This window comes from Dromaius novaehollandiae, chromosome 4 (assembly GCF_036370855.1).
Source record: "Dromaius novaehollandiae isolate bDroNov1 chromosome 4, bDroNov1.hap1, whole genome shotgun sequence".
NCBI lineage: Eukaryota > Metazoa > Chordata > Aves > Casuariiformes > Dromaiidae > Dromaius > Dromaius novaehollandiae.
The window spans coordinates 5,717,013-5,733,395 of record NC_088101.1 but is presented as its reverse complement, the minus strand read 5'-3'; the positions used below and the strand labels follow the sequence as shown (position 1 = coordinate 5,733,395).

At 67.9% G+C, this 16,383-nt stretch overlaps 1 protein-coding gene and 1 long non-coding RNA gene across 2 annotated transcripts; both read left to right on the top strand.

The window, feature by feature from the left end:
* Positions 1–699: 699 nt before the first annotated feature.
* Positions 700–15,081, top strand: LOC135328179 (maestro heat-like repeat-containing protein family member 2B; the record flags this gene model as incomplete). Its single annotated transcript, XM_064510626.1, has 37 exons — positions 700–1,106; positions 1,468–1,590; positions 1,842–2,007; positions 2,395–2,476; positions 2,895–3,381; positions 3,721–3,864; positions 4,394–4,486; positions 4,690–4,759; positions 4,872–4,985; positions 5,161–5,234; positions 5,469–5,588; positions 5,782–5,889; positions 6,194–6,353; positions 6,687–6,727; positions 7,006–7,150; positions 7,368–7,420; positions 7,874–7,981; positions 8,310–8,429; positions 8,617–8,712; positions 8,877–9,026; positions 9,399–9,521; positions 9,881–9,951; positions 10,136–10,271; positions 10,401–10,496; positions 10,976–11,080; positions 11,267–11,390; positions 11,626–11,735; positions 11,871–12,026; positions 12,144–12,298; positions 12,548–12,710; positions 13,006–13,172; positions 13,471–13,608; positions 13,806–13,917; positions 14,015–14,161; positions 14,461–14,643; positions 14,758–14,910; positions 15,058–15,081. Coding segments are annotated over exons 1-37 (4,962 nt in total), but the record flags the coding sequence as incomplete, so codon positions are not given.
* A 16-nt stretch (positions 15,082–15,097) lies between these two features.
* On the top strand, positions 15,098–15,976 carry LOC135328079 (uncharacterized). The gene is made up of 4 exons (XR_010388808.1): positions 15,098–15,180; positions 15,348–15,450; positions 15,578–15,643; positions 15,848–15,976. It is a non-coding gene; the product is annotated as an uncharacterized LOC135328079 (long non-coding RNA).
* Positions 15,977–16,383: the final 407 nt, after the last annotated feature.

Genomic DNA, 16,383 nt, shown 5'->3' with positions numbered 1-16,383 from the left:
CCTTTGTGCAGTGCTGAGCCCAGGGAGCCCGGGTCTATCAGAAGGCTCGTCGAGGCTGCAGGGACGCGGCTCCTAAATCCGGAGGGAAGGGCGATAACGTTGCCTTCCACCTGGCACCAGCTTTTATTCCACGACCTTGTAATGAGTTAGTGCTGCTACATCTAAACAAAACGCTTGTGTTGTGGGCTGGCCGGGGGACTGGAGAGCAGCTTTGCAGCCTGCGTGACCTGGCAGCTTGTGGCCCGATGCCGTCAGGCCCCGGGTGCCAGCGAGGCTTTCTAGGCGACCGAATGACCAGGTGCTTGTGTGAGCAATGGCGCAAACTGGCTCCCAGGGCCTCTCTGCCGGAGCACTTGCCCCTGTGTGACGGCAGGAGACAGTCGCCGCTGGAAAGGGCTGGGGGCCGAGGAGCGACCGCGAGCGCTGGAGCCTGGGACAGTGCCACGTTTGGGGGGGGGTGTGTGGGGGTGTGTCCCCGGTGCCTGCCCCCCCCCAGCCTCACGTTGCCAGCAGCCCTCTGTGAGGCGTTGGGGCCCCCGCGTGTCACAGTGGCCCTTGTGGGTCCCCCCCCTCCCCGAGGCCGGCGCTGGCCCAGTGGCTCGCGGCTCCCGTGGGAGGAGGTGCTGGTGGAGCAGCACATCTGTATAGGGAGTCCTGCCGCGATGGGGGTGCTGCGAGCGCTCCGAGGTGGGGACCGGCACCGCGCTCAGCACCACGCCTGCCAGCACGCTGGTGGGGGGGACAGGGACCTGCTGGTGCCCATGTTCTTGGCACAGGGAGAGCCAGGGTCACGCGCTTGGGGCCAGCCCCAAGCTGCCCCGGGCTGCTCTTCCCCAGGCTGCACAGAGCCGGCTCCACCGGCCTCTCCTGCGGGCCCATGCTCCGGCTGGGGAGACGTTTGCCCGACTCGGGGCCCGTCCCTGCGGCTGCTGGAGCGATGCAAACCCTCGGTTGCTTTCCTTCCAGGTTTCTTCACTTGGGTAGGTGCCCAGTCGGGACCTGCGCGTGGCGAGGACGGCGGCAAGGCGGCCGGGTCTGTCCCTGTGGCCATCGCTACCTTTGCCACCGTGGTGACTTCTCTGTTGAACCGGCTGCAAGACGCCGAGGTGAGGCGGGGGCGTCCTGCGGGGCTGCGTGGGGTTTGAGGGCTCCCTGCAGCACCCTGGCTTCCCCGAGTGCCGCAGGCTGATCTCGCCCAGCGGCACCTCTGCCCTCCTGCTGCGCCTCATCCCAAAACGCTGATCCTGCCGGTGGTGCTGGGCGGAGGCTCCCGCGTGCCCTCCTTTCCCACAGGAGGTGGCGGTGTCCCCGGGGTTGGGGGCGGGGTCAGGAAATCCCAGTGCTGGGTTTCTCGCCTGCTCCCGACGGCTGTGCTGAGCGGCACCGGCAGCTCGTCCGCGGCGTCAGCGTGGCGGAGCTGCTGCGGGGCGGCATGTCCCATCGCTGCCGTGTGCGGTGTGTCCCCAGGGCAGCAGAGCGGAGACCTACCGCGAGCTGGAGAGCGTCTTGTGGGGCGACGAGAGCCATCTGCAGAGCTCTGAGGTGGACAGAGTGATAGCAGTGGCGTTGGAGGACCTGCGAGCGGCCCAGGTGAGCTTGTTCTCTCTGAGGGTGACCCCGGACGCCGGCGCCCGGCCTGGCCGTCCTATGGAGAGCCTTTGGGACTTGTCCTGGCGGGGGGTTGGGGCGGTGGCCCGGGGCTGTGCAGAGAGGTGGCCGCGGGGCTGTTTGTGAGCGAGGGACGGTCGGAGTCAAGTTACGGGTTGTGTGTCCTGCCTGGAGGCCGAGCCGTGGGAGACGGCCGGTCGTGCTCCTGCCACACGCGAGCTGCTGTCTTCCAGGGTGGGACGGCCTCCGTGAGGACGGCGGCTAGTGATATCCTGGTGGCGCTGGCCCGCTCCCACTTGTGCGACGTGGTGTCGGCGCTGCAGGGCCACCTGAAGGCCCTGGAGGAGACGTCGGAGGAGTTTGTCCTCATCACCCTGCGCAACCTCGCCACACGCTACGGTACGGCCCCCCCAGCCTGCTGCTGCGGGTTGCAGCGGGTGCCGGGCGGGAGACGGGACTCCTGCCCCTGCCCAGAACGGTCTGGGCTGGGCTGGAGGGAACCCGCCAGAGACCAAACACGCCAGGCTCTGCCCTGCATCGCCCTCGCTGTGCCCAGGGCTTTCCCACGCACCTCGGGGAAGGCCGTCGGCACATGGGCACCCTGGCAGGAGCCTCCTCGTGCCGGGGCCTCTCCCAGTGCTGCGGCAGCTCTCCCGTCCCCCTGCCCCGGCACAGCCCCGCGGCCCCGTAGCCTTGGCCCTGGCGCGGCAGCGCTGCCGGGGGATGGAGCCCGCGGGCCAAGGCGGCTCTGGCTGACAGGGTCGCCCACCCCTGCCCTCTCTGCAGCCCTGCAGTGCGTGCCCTTTGCGGCAACGACACTGTCAGCCCTGCGCGGCGTGCTGAGCGAGGTGGGGAGCGGCCGGATGCTGTGCGCCGTCTGCGGCGGTGAGTTTTGGGTCCATGGTTGGGCCACAGGAAGGGGAAGGAGAAGGGGAAGGGGGAGGGGGAGGGGGAGGGGGAGGGATCGGGGTGGGCCTGGGTGCCTCGCCGGGGTCTCGGGGCCGGCACGGCAGGGCTGAGCCTGCGGCGAGCTCCAGCCTCAGCAGCCGCCAAGTGCCCTCAACGTGCGGGAGCAGCGGGTGCCGCTGGGGGTGGGGTCCGTGGGCTGGCCAGGATGGTGCTGGGTGCAGGTGCCCTGAGGAGCTCTTGGGTCCCTGCCTGGTCTCTGCTCCCGCACTTGCCTCCCGGTTTTAGCTGCCTTTGGCGGAGCTCTGCCCAGTTTTGTTTCCCCCCCTTCTCCTCCCTTTCCCTGAGGGCAGCCTGGCTTTGTGTTGGTGGGCTTGAAGGGAGAGCATGGGAAAGAACAGCCAAAACCTCCAAGCGTGTGCTGAGGGGCAGGCGTTTGGGAAGGGGGAGGCCGGGGCTGCAGCGGGCAGTGGTGGAAGGGAGCGAGGCTGTGCGGAGGAGGAGGTGTGGTGCTGGGGCGGAAGAGGGGAGAAACAAGGCAGCGTTGCCATCCAGGTGTCTCAGACCATGGCACAACGCGTCCCTGAAGGCAGATCTCCTTGCAACCTGTGCCCTGGCGAGCCTGGCCTGGGCTTAAAGCAGGCCCGGGGGCCAGTGCAAGGTCTTCACCAGTCAGAGACTTTGGTGCGATCCTGTTTCCCTTCTTGTGCTGCAGTTCTGGAGCAGTGGTGCAGCGGCATAAGCATGTACTTCCGCGAGGGGGAGAAAGGTGCCTTCCCTCGCCTGGGGCCTGCCCAGCTCTGTGCCCACGTTTACCCGCTCTTCTGCTACGTGAGCAGAAAGCGGCGGTGCTGCGAGGAGGAAGAGGTGAGTGTTGCTGCTCTCGCAGCCGTGGGCAGCAGTGGGGTTGTCCGCAGCACTGTGCGAGGGGCCAAAGGGAGCAGGCTGGTCGCGAAAGCGCCCCGAGCCGGGAGTCCGGGGACTGGGGGCTGCCTTCTGGGAAGCGGCCGAATGCCAGGGCCTTTCGACGGGGGAGGCTGGGGGTGCCGGGAGGAAATGCTCTCTGTGCTGGCCAGCGAGCCCTTCTCACCAGGGGCAACAGGGAAGGGGAAGCCCCCGTGCGGGAAGGGCAGGCTGGTGTCTGGGGGAGGTGAGGGCTGGAGAGACCCTCAGCCCTTGACACGGCGTGTCACCGTCTCTCGGCAGGTCAAGCAGGCTGTGCTCAGGGCGATGGGTGCCATGATGGGTGTCCTCCTGCACGTGGAGGAGCACCGTGAGCACGCCTGGGAGCATCTCCTCTGGCTGCTGCACCAGTATCGGGAAGTCTGGGACCCCTTTGGGGTGACCGTGGTGAGGCATTGTGCGGGACATGGCACGGCCAGGGGCCAAGGGGGGGCCGCGAGGTGTCGGGGAGCTGTGGGGTGCTGGAAGGAGCCAGGTCCCTTGGAGCAGGAACGAGGAAATGGGGGCCCGGGGCTTTCTGGGCTCATGCTGGAAGAAGCCAGCATGGCGGGAGGGCCAGGAGGGAGTGGTGAGTGGCTGGGGCGAGTGGCTTGGGAGGGGAGGCTGCGCCGCCTCCCGGGGCTGGGAGTGTGTGAGGAGCTCTGCCCTCATGCCCAGGGCCGCGTCCAGCCCCTGTGACGGGGAGAGGTGCAAGGGGGGGCAGTGTGCCAGGAAAGGCCATCCCGGCAGGGCTGCGTGGAGGAGAGACCTCGCGGTGCTGCTCTGTGGGAAGGATGAGCCAGAAGCCCCGTGCGGGGCTGGGGTTTCCCTGCAAGTGGGTTCCAGCCGCGGCATCTCCCAGCGATGCTGCTTTCTCGCTTTCTGGGTGGCTCGCAGTGACAGCCGCCCTCTCCCTCCCTCCCACACTCCCTTGCAGAGTCTCGGCTATTTCCTGGGGGCTGTGGCAGACATTCAGACCCGCGTGCCCCGGGCCAGGCATCTGGCCATCGCCACTGCTGTGCACCAGCAGGTAAGGCCTGGTGCCGCGTCGCTGGCCTGGGGCTCCTGGGCAGCCTTGGCTGCTGCACAGCTCTGCGTGTGCCTGGGGCTCGGGGCTCTGGTTGTGGCTCTGTGCCCAGAGCCACCCGCGAGACGAGCGCTGACAGTGCGGTTGCTTTTCTGTCCCTCTCCCCGCCGATCCGGCTTTCTCTGAAACGTGCCTTGTTCCCACAGCTCTGCGATGAGATGGAGCCGCCCAGCCCAGAGCACAGAGCAGAGCTGTGCCGCTGCATGGTGCTGCAGGGTAAGCAGAGGCGAGCTGGTGCCGCACCGCTGTGTCCCAGCAGCTCTCTTGCGAACCTGCCCGAGTGGGAAGACACTGCTCACTGATGCCAAGCGTGATTTCTTCCCCACAGCCCGAATTTGCCCGGAGGAGACCATCGAGTTCCTCTACTACAAGCTGAGGAACGGGAGCAAGGCCGATCGCGTGGCAGCCGTGGCAGTGCTGCAAGCTCTGGTCCGCTCTGACGGTCAGTAAGGCAGGCTGGAAAAATGGCGTCCCCCTGGGATGCTGCTGCTTCTTCTGATGCGCAGTCTGGCCCTGCTTTTTTGCCCCGCTTGTGTATGGAAAGCCGGGGAGCTGTGACGAATCCCTGCAGGAACGGGGGCTCGGCCTCAGCACCCACCTCTCCTTGTCTCCTGCAGCCCCGGACACGAGGGAGAAGCTGCCCCTCTTTGCGAAGCTGGTGCAGTCCATGTGCCATGACCCCGCGGCCCAGGTGAGCTGGTTTGGGCAGGGCTGGTGCTGCCACCGGGGCAGAGCAGCCCTTTTCCCGGGCAGAGCCTGGCGAGGCCATAGCCACAGGCCAAGGCAGGGCCCGGGGCTGGAGGCCGGTGGCGGCCAGGGAGTGAGGGCTGCTGCTGCGCGGGCCGGCCAGAAGGGCTGCAGCACGGCGAAGGCAGCTCCGCTGGGCTTTGGGCCGGGTCGTGACTGCAGCCTCCTGTGACTGCAGGTGAGGAGGGCAGTGCTGCATTTCATTGGGGAGCTGCTGCGCTCCAGTGCCCTGGGCTGCTCGGCGTGGGACGTGGTGGGGCACCTCTTCAGCGAGTTCAGCCGGGCCTCGGGCAGACTGGTAAGGGCAGAGTGCGGCACCGGGGCTGCCTCCCATGCCCTGGCCGTGCCGTGTTGCCGTGGGTGTCCCTGGCAGCAGGGAGCCCGGCACAGCAGGGCCGCCGGCCACAGTGCCCCGGAGGGAGCGGCCTCCCTGTCGCGTGCACTGCAAGGTCTGGGATGGGGCAGTGATGGGTGTTTCCCGCGTCTTGCAGGCAATGGGAAACCTTAGCATGGTGGAAGCGCGGGAAGAAAGGGCTGTTCAGAGCCTGTGCGCCCACGTGCTGGGCACGCTGGATGTCTCTGCTGGAGCGGTGGCCAAAGTGAGTCGTCCTCCACCTGTGCGCTGGGACCCCCCACCTTAGCCACCAGCGCAGCTGAGAAGAGCTGGGGCGAGCTCTGCGGGGCCGGACTTGCTGGTGCTGGGAGGGGGAAAGGGGTGCGAAGCACGGCGGGCGAGAGGGAGAGAAGGTGGAGGAGGAAGGCAGGGCGAGACCGGAGCTGCTGAGTTAGGGAAGGAGCAAGGCCGAGGGGCTGGGCCGGTGCCAGAGATGTGGCAGTGATGGGGGAACTGGACTGGAGAGGTGGAAATGCCAGTGTGCCAAATGGCCTGGTTCTTGCCTGCAGCTCCTGTGGCCGAAGCTGCTGTGGTACGTGGTGCCAGCCAAGTACACGGGCATGATGGTCCCGCTCTGCCGCTGCCTGCGCAGCCTGGCCGAGAGACGGGACAGGGCAGAGCAGGAGCAAGAGGAGGCAGCGCCTGAGGCCCTGGAGTCTGAGGAGCCAGGTGGGGAGCAGAAAGTCGCGGAACGCTGTGCCAGGCTGGGTGGGCGCAGGGCAGTGCGTGTGCCTGCGTCCCCTGCCAGCCCCGCGCAGGGGCAGGGGCAGGGGCAGAGCCACCTGGCGCTGCTGCGCCCAGCTCTTGCCGGGGCCCAGGGGCTGGTTCCTGCCGTGCTGGGGCTGCCTTCAGCGGCAGCTGTTCAGCGCGGGAGCCCGGCAGGGACTGTGCGGAGGTGGCGCGGCCGGGGTCCCCTTCAGCCCCGCGTGAGGGCTTGGGACATGGGGCGGGCAGGGCCCGGTGGGGCTGGGCGTCTCACGCAGCCTTTCTTTCTGCCCACAGCCGCTCTGCCAGCTCCCCAGGCCCTGCTGGCTCGCCTGCTGGTGAGTAGCGGGGCCCCGGGGAAAGAACTTTTGTGGCTGGGGCAAGGGCAGAGGGCAGGAGAGATGGTGCTGAGGCTGGTGCCGGGTGCCCCAGGAGGAGGCAGGAGCGTGTCGCAGGGTGCCTGTCAGGGGCTCCTGCTCCTCCTGTGGCACGGCAGTCCCTGGGCAAAGCCATTGGCTGCCTGCTGCAAGCCGGGGCAGTGCTGACCTGCCTGCCTGCAGGGTAGCCACAGCTCCTGGGGCAGGAGCGAGCCCATCTCTCTCCTGCCCTGGCCTAGGTGGTGGCGGCAGTGGCTCCACACGCGGGCGGTGGCCGTGGAGCCGCGGCCCTGCAGCTGCTGCAGGCGCTCCCCAGCACGATCCACGGAGCCGTGGGGGCGAAGTGGGCCGCAGACATCCCCCTGCTGCTGCAGCACCTGGCAGGTAAAGTGCTGGCGGGAGGGAGAGGCTGGGGGCGGAGGGGGCAGCAAAATGCCCTCAGCTCCCCAGCCTGGCAGCAGGGAACGGTGCCGGGTTTGCAGGCGCTTGTCAGCCTGGTGGCCTGAGGCTTTGGGGCATCAGACTGCAAAGGAGACACCCGGGCTCTGCCGTGGTGCTCGCTGGGATAACAGCGAGGGCTTTGCTTCCTCGGGCTTTGCAGGAACAACAGCGAGCTCCCTGGACGTGGCCGAGTGGGAGAGCCTTCTGCTGAAGGTACAGCGTCCCTGTGGGGGCCCTTGCTGGATAGGGCAAATGGGGGGCAGGAAAAGTGGTGGGAGCAACCTGGGGGCTCCCTGTTTGGGCACCGAGCGGTGCGGGCACGTCCCGAGCCCCCGGCGCCTGCCCCAGCTGTGGGTGCTGCCCGCTCAGAGGAGCTGCTCTGGGCACGTGGGGCACAGCTGAGCACAAATGCAGCCGAAGGCTGGGGCAGAGGCCTCCAGCGTGGCCCCATGCCGTGGCACCGCCTGCTTCTGGCGTGTGCCGAGCCCAGGGGCCTCGAGTGGCGCATTAGGGGAAGAGCGAGAGGCAGGTTGCAAGAGGGGCGGGTGAGGAGACAGGCTGTCGCGAGGGGGAGCTCTGCCCGGCAGTCTCCGGGGCCACTTGGATGAGCAAAAGGCCCCGGCCAAGGGCAGGGGGGCGTTTGCTTCATCTCCCACTCTGCCCTAGTTCCTGCAAACCTCTCTGGAGCTCATTGCGAGCGAGGCCTGGACCGTGGGCCTGAGCCAGGAGCTGAGCCGGCAGCTGGGCAGCTCTCCCCGCCTGTCCTGGGAGAAGGTTTGTTCCCTGCGTGGCGTGGCTGTGGCTCGTGCGCCCCGAGGGCTGCGGCGGCAGAGCCCGGGGACACTCAGGCCAGGGCGAGGGCTGGCGGTGGTGCTCTGCCGCGCAGGCTGGTTTCCCTGCTGCCTGCTCTCTTTCCCCACGAAGGGGCTTGCACTCCCCTCTGTGCTGAGCTGGCGGCGGGGCCGGGCTGGCCGCTGGCTGCTGTGGGGCCGGTGCCGCGGGCGCCTCGGCAGGTCCTGGCACAGTGGGGCCAGTGTGGCCTGGCCCTCTCTGGCCAGGCTGGGCTGTCACCACAGGCGGGGCTCGGCCTCTTCTCTTGCAGCGGTTCCTGTACAAGGCTCTCGGCACGGCCCTGGCAGCTTGTGGGTGTCTCCACCACGTGCAGGAGCAGACCTTGGAGCACCTGAAAGCAGCCAACTTCCTGGAGCTGTGGCAGGCGCAGGTGAGGTTTCCTCGTGTCGCCCTGCTTTCCTGCGTGTCCCCTGCATGTCCCTGGGACAGAGGGGCTCTGCGTGCCCTGCTGCAGCCCTTGCTGCTGTTCTGTTTGCGGCCGTTTCCCTGGGGAAAGCGGAGCCAGCCAGGGCTGGGCGTTGGGGCTGGAGCGACTCCCCGTTTCTGCTGTGCTGCAGGGCATGGTTTCAGTTGTGTCCCGCTGTGCCGAGAGCCACTTCCAGCTGGCCTTGTCCTTGGTGAAGGAGTTCACGGGGACTTTGAAACGCAAGAAGGTAAAGGGCCCGGGGTGTTGTTGCGGGGAGCTGCCGGGAGGTGCGTGGGGAGCTGAGCCGCCGGTCGGGTGCAGGGCAGCTCCCGCCTCGGGAGCGCGCGGGGTCCCGGGCACAGCAGGGCCACGGGCTGACGTCTCGGTGCTTCTCCGTCGACCCCCCGGCAGAGCAAGGCAAGAAGGACCCGCGCTACTCGCGCTGCGCTGCTGGTGATGTACGGCCGGATGGCGCTGCGCGCCCCCAGGGAGCAGCTGCTCGCCCGTGTCGAGAGAGACGTGGTGGCGAATGTCCTGCAGCTCTACCGAGAGGGCTGCCAGGTGGGTGCTCGGGGCGCGGGGCAGAGCCGGCCGGGTGCCGCCAGCTCCGGCCTCTCCTGGGCCTTGCCACGCGCACCTCTCCCGTCACAGCCAGCACCAGTGCTGCTCGCCCTGCTGCCGTGGGCCAGGGTCTGCGGGGTCTTTCCAGCTGGCAGCTGGGCAGCTGCTCCCCTCCCCGTGGGAGGCTCCTTCCCAGAAGGGGAGAGGTTTCCTTGGTGGGGCGCAGGTGCTGAGCTGGGTTCCGCGGGGCTCCCGGAGGGCACAGTGTTGTCCCTGTGCTGTGCTTGGAGGCGGATCCCCCCCAGCCCAGCTGCTCTTTCAGCCCTGGGGCCTTGGAAGAGCTCCAAGTGTGTTTTTCTCCCCTGGGATCAGGATGCGCAGCTGAAGCTCTCCCTGGTGCAGAGCGTCACTGAGATCAGCCTTGCCATCCAGGCTGCAGGCGCCGGCCCCAGGTTTGAGCTCTGCTGCAAGCGGGAGCTGCTGCAGACCCTGCTGGTGAGTGCCCAGAGCCGGGGACGTTGCGCAGGGGAGCTCTGGGCTCTGCCGTGGGGCAGGTTTGTGCAGAGCCCGATGGTCTCCTGGGGCAGTGCGCGAGCTCCCGAGGGCCCTGAGCCACATCCCCAGCCGGCGGGGCGCGTGGGTGCTGCTGCTCAGGGCCGTGGCAGGGGAATGTGGTGTGTCCGGGCGCCAGGGAGCTGCCACGTCATCCTGCGGGGCCTTGGTGGGAGCCATGGGGGTGGTGGAGCCGGTGCCTGCGGGGTCTGGCAGCAGAGCCCCTGGTCGGGGTGGGTGGAAAGGCTCTGTGGCACCCCTGCCCGCTGCCCACCTTGCGTGTGCCTGCCTGTGACTTGCAGGAGGTGATTCAGGAAGAGCCCCAGGAGTCCCCGGTGCACCCCCGGGCCCTCGTGGCCATGCAGCAGTTGAGGTAGGGTCTGTCCCTGGGGCTGTGGGAGTCACTGCATGTCCCAGCGCAGCTGGCTGGTCTGGCTGGGGCTGCGGGTGTTGGATTTGGGGCTGTCGATGGGGCCAAAGGCAGTCGTCCTCTGACTCGGCCTGGAGAGTGCTAGTAAGCGGCCTCTCTGTCTTCTGTGCCTTTTTTCTGCTGGCAGCAAGCTGAAGCCCCGTCTGAGCAGGGAGGAAAACCGCCACCTCCTGGCTCTGTGCTGCCAGGGCATCGTGTGCCTTCGTCGCCCCGAGCAGATGGACAGGAGAGGGCAGACGGCGGTGGCTGCTTCATGCTCACCGGTAGGCACTGGCCCTTCTCAGCTGCCCCTCGGTGGGGGCTCAGGTCCGGGCACCCCATGCTCCGGCAGCCGCTGGCTGCGCTGGCGTCTCCGCAGGGTGCCCGGCCTCAGTCCCCCTTTCTGGTGTCAGGGTGTGCAGGCGCCGTCCCTGCGAGCGCTGGGCCAGCTCATGGGAGCCCTTCTCTGGGCAGAGCTGGCCCCCATCCACTTCGAGGACATGGTGCAGGTGAGCGTCCTCGGCGTGGCAGGGAAAGTGTTGCCACTGCCGGAGCGGGGCAGAGCCGTGGGGATCGTGCCCGTGGGGCTGGTCCGAGGAGGGGAGCTTCCCTGTAACTAGGTGCAACGCCCACATTGGCGGAGAGTGGAATGGTCCTAGTTCCAGGCCCCCTTGCCCAAAGTTTGTATCCAGGCTTTTGCCATCGGCCGCAGCTTCCTTGCAGGCAGCTTGCAGTGTCCTGCAGAGCCCCTAGATGAGCCAGAGCTTCTCCCCAGCCGCAGCTGTGAGCGAGGGGTGCTGCACAACTCAATGCTGCCCACGGCAGGAGCCCGGAGTGGGGAGGTCCCCACGGGGAAGGGCTCCTCGCCACAGGCCGGGTCGCCCAGAGAGACTGGGGCCGCGGAGGTAGCAGGGTCGGGAAGGGAGAGGGCCAGCGAGGGGTGTCGAGCAGAAGGATGCCCGTGGTGAGACAGGTCTGCCTGTGCCAGGTCCTGCGGCGCTGGCTCACCTCGGCCCACGCATGCGAGCGGGAGAGGGCCCTGCAGGTGTGCGTGCAGGTGCTGGGCTCTTATGAAGAGAGATGCGAGCACAGGGTGAGCGGGGACCCCATGCACAGGGAGCTCTGTGTGGGCGGGTGCTGGGTTTGGGGCCTCCTGGGGCTGCAGGGCAGCCCCTCGTTTGCCCCCAGGTCAGCTGCGGCTTGGGGGCAGTGCGGCCAGGAGAGGGAGAGCAGCCACGGGGCTACCGGTGACCTTTTTGCCTGCCTCTTGCTCCCACAGCGAGGCCGTGCCTGCGAGTGGTTCGGCTCCCTGGCGGGACTGCTGGGGCCTCTGACGTGCGACACGTCGGCCGCGTCCCGCTGGTGGGCAGTGACCTGCCTCGGCCACCTGCTCCGAACAGGAGGTGAGGAGAGCGGGCAGAGCTGTCCCCGCTGCTGAGGGCAGGACGGTGTCCCCAGTGCCAGGGACCGTCCCTGTCTGCGGCCGGACCCTCGCCTGGCTGGCAAACCCACTGCGCTACGTTGGGGGGCCCTGGCTTGACGTGGCCTTCGCCACCCTCCCTTGGGTCCTCCCTTATCCACCCGCGTGGCCGGAGGTTGGTTCCCCGCAAACATGACTCCTCTTTCTCCTGGCTGCAGCCGAGAACACAGACGTGGCGCCCTGGACCAACGAGATCGGGCGCCTGCGTGAGAGGCTCAGTGCCGTCACCTCTGAGTCTCTGCTGGCCACCTCCACCAACATCGCGAAGGTAACTGGCCCCTGGAGTGCAGAGTGGGGGCCACAATATGTATGTGTGTGTGTGTGTGGGTGCTGCTGTCAGGACGTGAGTTTTGCATCTGAGCAGCCTGTGAGGTGGTCGCTTGTGTTTCTGATTTCTCCCCAGCTCGTTTGCAAATATTTCCCCCGAGGCCAGGCCTCAGGCTTCATGAGCAGCATTGTGGAGAGCCTGCTGTGCACCAGGCCCATGTGCGCGTGGGCCGCTGAGCGGTGGACGCTCACCTTCCTGGGGGATTGCGGAGAGCAAATATTCCAGGAGGAGGTGAGAGAGGCATTTTTTGCATTCACCTTTGGCTGCTCTCTGTTGTTGGCTGTTGGCCCCGAAGACAGACGGGGAAAGGACGTGCTGAGCCATTCTTTGTTGCCTTCCTCCTTTCAGGTGCCCAAACTCGTGCACCTCCTTTACACCTGCCTGCGGAGCACCCGGCAGAGCGCTCGCAGGTGCTTTGTGCTGCGGGCCGTGTTCCTCCTGGCCCACTCTCACCCACAGCCGGTGCTCAACAGCCTCCTCCAGGCGTGCCCGCCCACAGACAGGTCTGTGCACTTGCCCTTCCCTCTGCCGCCAGACCCAGCCGTGGGGTGTGCCTGCGTGGGGGGACCCGGTCAGAAGCAGGTGGTTTTTCCCCGGGAAAGGCGAGCGCTACAGGATCATGGGCTCGTTTCCCTGTCCGGACCTGGGCATCGCCATCCCCGATGCAGACGAGGGGAGCGTTTGGCCTCTCGTGAGGGTGCCGCAGGTACCTGGGGATGCGGGCTTACAGGCAAGCATCTGTTCCCTTGCAGCGACACGGTGGAGGTGTGGAGGAGCCTGGGGAGAAGCGTCCTGGGGTGCCAAATCCTGGTGTGCTTAACTGAAAAGTTAAGGGCAGCGGGAAAGAGCAGCCACAGGAGCGAGTGCTGCACTCGGGAGCTGGGCAGCAGCCAGGCTGCCCTGGAGCCTCGCACGGTACGGTCAGCGGCCCAGGCATTAGTGCCACTCCACATCTGCTTTCCAGCTCGTGCTTCTGCACACGGGAGTTTTGTGCCCTTTGCGAGTGCCCGTGGAGCCTCGCGGGGTGCTGTGCCGGGGTGGCGACAGCGTTAGCAGTGTGGGGAGCCGGGACAGTTTGCTGCTGCTGGGCCGCAAGGCTGTCGCTGCAGTGAGAATTGGAGACAGTGAAAGCTCCCTGGCTGGCAGGGGCCGTGGCTGGTGGGAAAAGCCCTTGTTTTACCAGGTGGCTCTTGGTTGGATTTCTCTGCAGATCACCCACGCCCTCTGCGAGGTGGTGTCAGTGCTGCAGAGGAAGACACTGGTCCAGCGCCTGCTTCCCTACCTGCTTCCCGGCCTTCTGAGGCAGGTCAGCGAGACGCTGGGGGAGGAGCTGGCACTGTCCGTTGGGGACCTGGAGAGCGCTGACATGCCGGGCAGGTGAGGAGCGGCAGTGGCAGGAGTAGGGGCAGGGGCAGGGCTGGCCTGTGCCCCAGGTCTTTGGTCGTGCGGTCCATGGCCTTGCAGGAGCACCCAATTGTCCCGCTGGCACTGGGCTGCCTCCGTGAGGTGGTGGGACTGGTCGCTGCAGGGCAGCGCACCTGGGGATTTGGCCGCAGCACGGTCGTTCCTGCCCATAAACTCTGTGTTGCGGCCGGGGGCCGTTGCGGGGCTCTGCTGAAGAGAAATCTTCCCCCAAACTGCTGTGCCTGGAGCTTTCTTTGGGTTTTTTCACCAGCCTTTTTGTGGCGGCATTGGAGCTGGTGCTGGCGAGGTGCCTGGACAGTCGGTGGCTGCGGCTGCTCCGGGAGCAGGGAGCGTGGGCGTCCCTGGCAGAGCCCCGGGCTCACAGCACCGGCGTGTGTCTCCTGGCGAGGTGAGAGCCCGGGATGTGCCCTGCCCTGTCGCGGGGGCTGCGCCCGGGGAAAGGGCTGCTGGGAGCTTCCTGCGCACTTGGAAGCTCTGCTGAGGTGCAGAGCGGTGTCTGCGTGGGAGCGGGAGAAGGTGGGAGTCGCGGCCTGCGGCCGTCCCGCGTGACTGCGTGTCACGAGCCTGCTTGTGCTCTGTGCGCAGCATGCTGCTCCGCGCAGAGCTCGTCCCACAGCGCCTGCTGCAGAGCCTCTTCCCCTGGCTGGATTCGCCCTCCGCCAACCTGCGGCTCACGGCCACAGCTTTCTTTGCCGAGGTGAGGCAGCAGCAGAGCAGGGGGGCTCGGAGGGGTTCCTGCGTCTCGCGCGGTGCGAATCGTGGCCGATGCTAGCAGCCACGTGGCTTGATTGCAGCTGATGAAGGACAAGCTAGTGGAGGAGAGGAAGCTGCTGAAGCCGCTCCTAGAGGCCTTGGGGGAGAGAGCGCGCGACCCCGTCAGCACCGTGCGGCAGATGGCCGTGAGAGGTCTGGGCAACGCAGCCAGCAGAGCACCCGCGAAGGTGAGGCGGCCTTTCCTGGGCTCTGAGCGCAGCCCGGAGTGGAGAGCTGCCCAGGGGGCTTGAGGAGCCCAGAGAGAGGAGCAGGGGCAGGCGCGGGGCCGTGCTGAGGCCGCGCTCCTCGCTCTGGCATCATCAGGGTGGCAAAGGGGACACGGGGTGCCGGCTGGGGCTCCTGGTGCTGGGGTCTGCTCCGGGCTTGCTCCGGGCTTGCTCCGGCAAGTGCCGTCCTTGGCGCCGCAGCGGAGAGCAGCGGTGAGAGGTGGGAGCAGTTCGCAGTTCATGCGCCTGTCGCTCTGCAGCTGCGGAGGCACGGGGCGGCCGTGGTGTCGGTGCTGCTCAGAGGCCTGGAGGACGCGGCCAGCACAGAGGTGGCTGCCGAGAGCCTGCTGGTGCTGGCGAAGGTGCTGGGGCTGCTGGAGGCGAGGGCCGTGGGCTCTGCCTTTGAAGAGATCACCAGGGCCAGCCGGGCGTTCTGGGGGGCGGTGAGTGGAGTCGCTCGCTTTCCTGTCAGCAGGCGGGAGCCGTCACAGGGGCCCAGCGGCTCGTGCGCGGCACCCTCGCTCGCAGCCTCTGCCCAACGGCCTTTCTCATTGCAGGAGGAAGAGGTGCTGCGCTGCTCGGCCTTCGTCCTCTATGGCACCCTGGCCTCCTCTGCTTCAGGGAGGAGGTCGTTTTTCAGCAGAGAGGTGGAGGCGGCATTTCCCAGCCTGGTGCTGCACCTCGGGGACCCGGCCCCAGCCGTCTGCAGCGTAAGAGCCCTCAAGCCGCTCCTGTCCACGCGGGCTGCCAACGTGTCCACAGGCCCTGGCTGGTGCTGCTGCGGCGGCGAGGTTCCTCGCTCAGCTCCGGGGCAGGCGCGCAGCATCCCCGTGACCAGGCCCGGTGCTCTTTTCCAGGCGTGCAAGGTCTCCCTGCACCTGTGTGCCCCGTTTCTGGGGTCGAAGAGGGTGCGGCAGCGCATTGCTGCGGGCATCGGGCTGAGCGCGGCCGAGCTGCAGGATGAGATCTGCAGGCACCTGGTGAGCGAGCACTGCGCCGGGGCCGTGTCCCTGCGCCGGCCGCTCGCCCTGTGGCTCCCACGCCGGGGGGCCACGTGGGCATGGGCCGTGGGTGGAGGGAGGATGGAGGGGGGACGGAGGGGTGCTTGGAGCCAGCGACGAGCTCCTGCGCCCCTGCGTTGCCCCAGGCCCAAGACTGCCCCGCGCTGCTGGAGAGGCTCTGGAGCACAGCCCGCAGCTGCTGCATGGGGAGCTGCGTGGCGCCGCAGGCGGCAGCCGTCCACGTCCTGGGTGAGAGGCAGCGCTGGGTTCTGGCACTGCTCGCAGCCGCGTCCCGGGGTCGGGGTCAAGGTGGGGTCGGGGCCATGGCGATGGCCGTGGCCGTGGCCATGCCCTGACGGTGGCATCCTCATGCCAGGCCTCCTCCTGGACACAGTGCCGACCGCGTGGCTGCAGCAGCAGGACCTGGCGTTCCTGTCGGGAGGTAGGTGCTGGTGGCTGCACTGCTGCCCCGCGGGCCAAGGAGGCGTCCGGAGGCCCTGTGGATGCCAACAGCTGGGGGGTGCGTGGGGCTCGCATGGCCCCGGGGTGCTGCCGGGGAAGCCGCCCTGGCCAGGAGCCACGGGGTGCCGGTGGCATCGCAGCCAGGCGCCCACAGTGCCTCCCCGCGGCATTGGTGTCGTTGCAGCTTGGTGGAGGCGGCGGTCCATCGAGGCCCCCCGCACGTGGCGGGCAGCAGCCGCAGTGCCCCACGCCGGGGGCCCCCAGCTGCTCGGGGCAGGAGATCAATAAAGCTGCGTCCTCGCAGGGAAAGTGCCAGCCGTGTGGGGCTCTGTGGGGGGTCTTTCGCTGGCCCCGGCCCTGCCACCCCCCAGATGTGGCCTTGGTGCAGTGTGGCGCTGCCTGGGGACACAGGGGAGTGGAGAGAGCGGGGTGAGGGGGGCCTGGGGGTGACGGGGGCAGCAGGAGCGGCCTGGGGCACTGGGGTGAGTAGGGCCTATGGGGTGGGACTGGGGATGAGAGAGGCCCCAGGGGGAGTAGAGGGACCGAGGGGCAAGTGGGAACAGTGGGGCCACTCGGGACACTGAGGGGCACTGGGAGGTGCCTGGGGGCATATGGGACACTGGGGGGGCTGGGGATACTGGGAGGTGCTTGGGGGCACTGGGGGCACTGGGAGGTGCTTGAGGATACTGCGGACACTGGGGGATACCAGGAGGTGCCTGG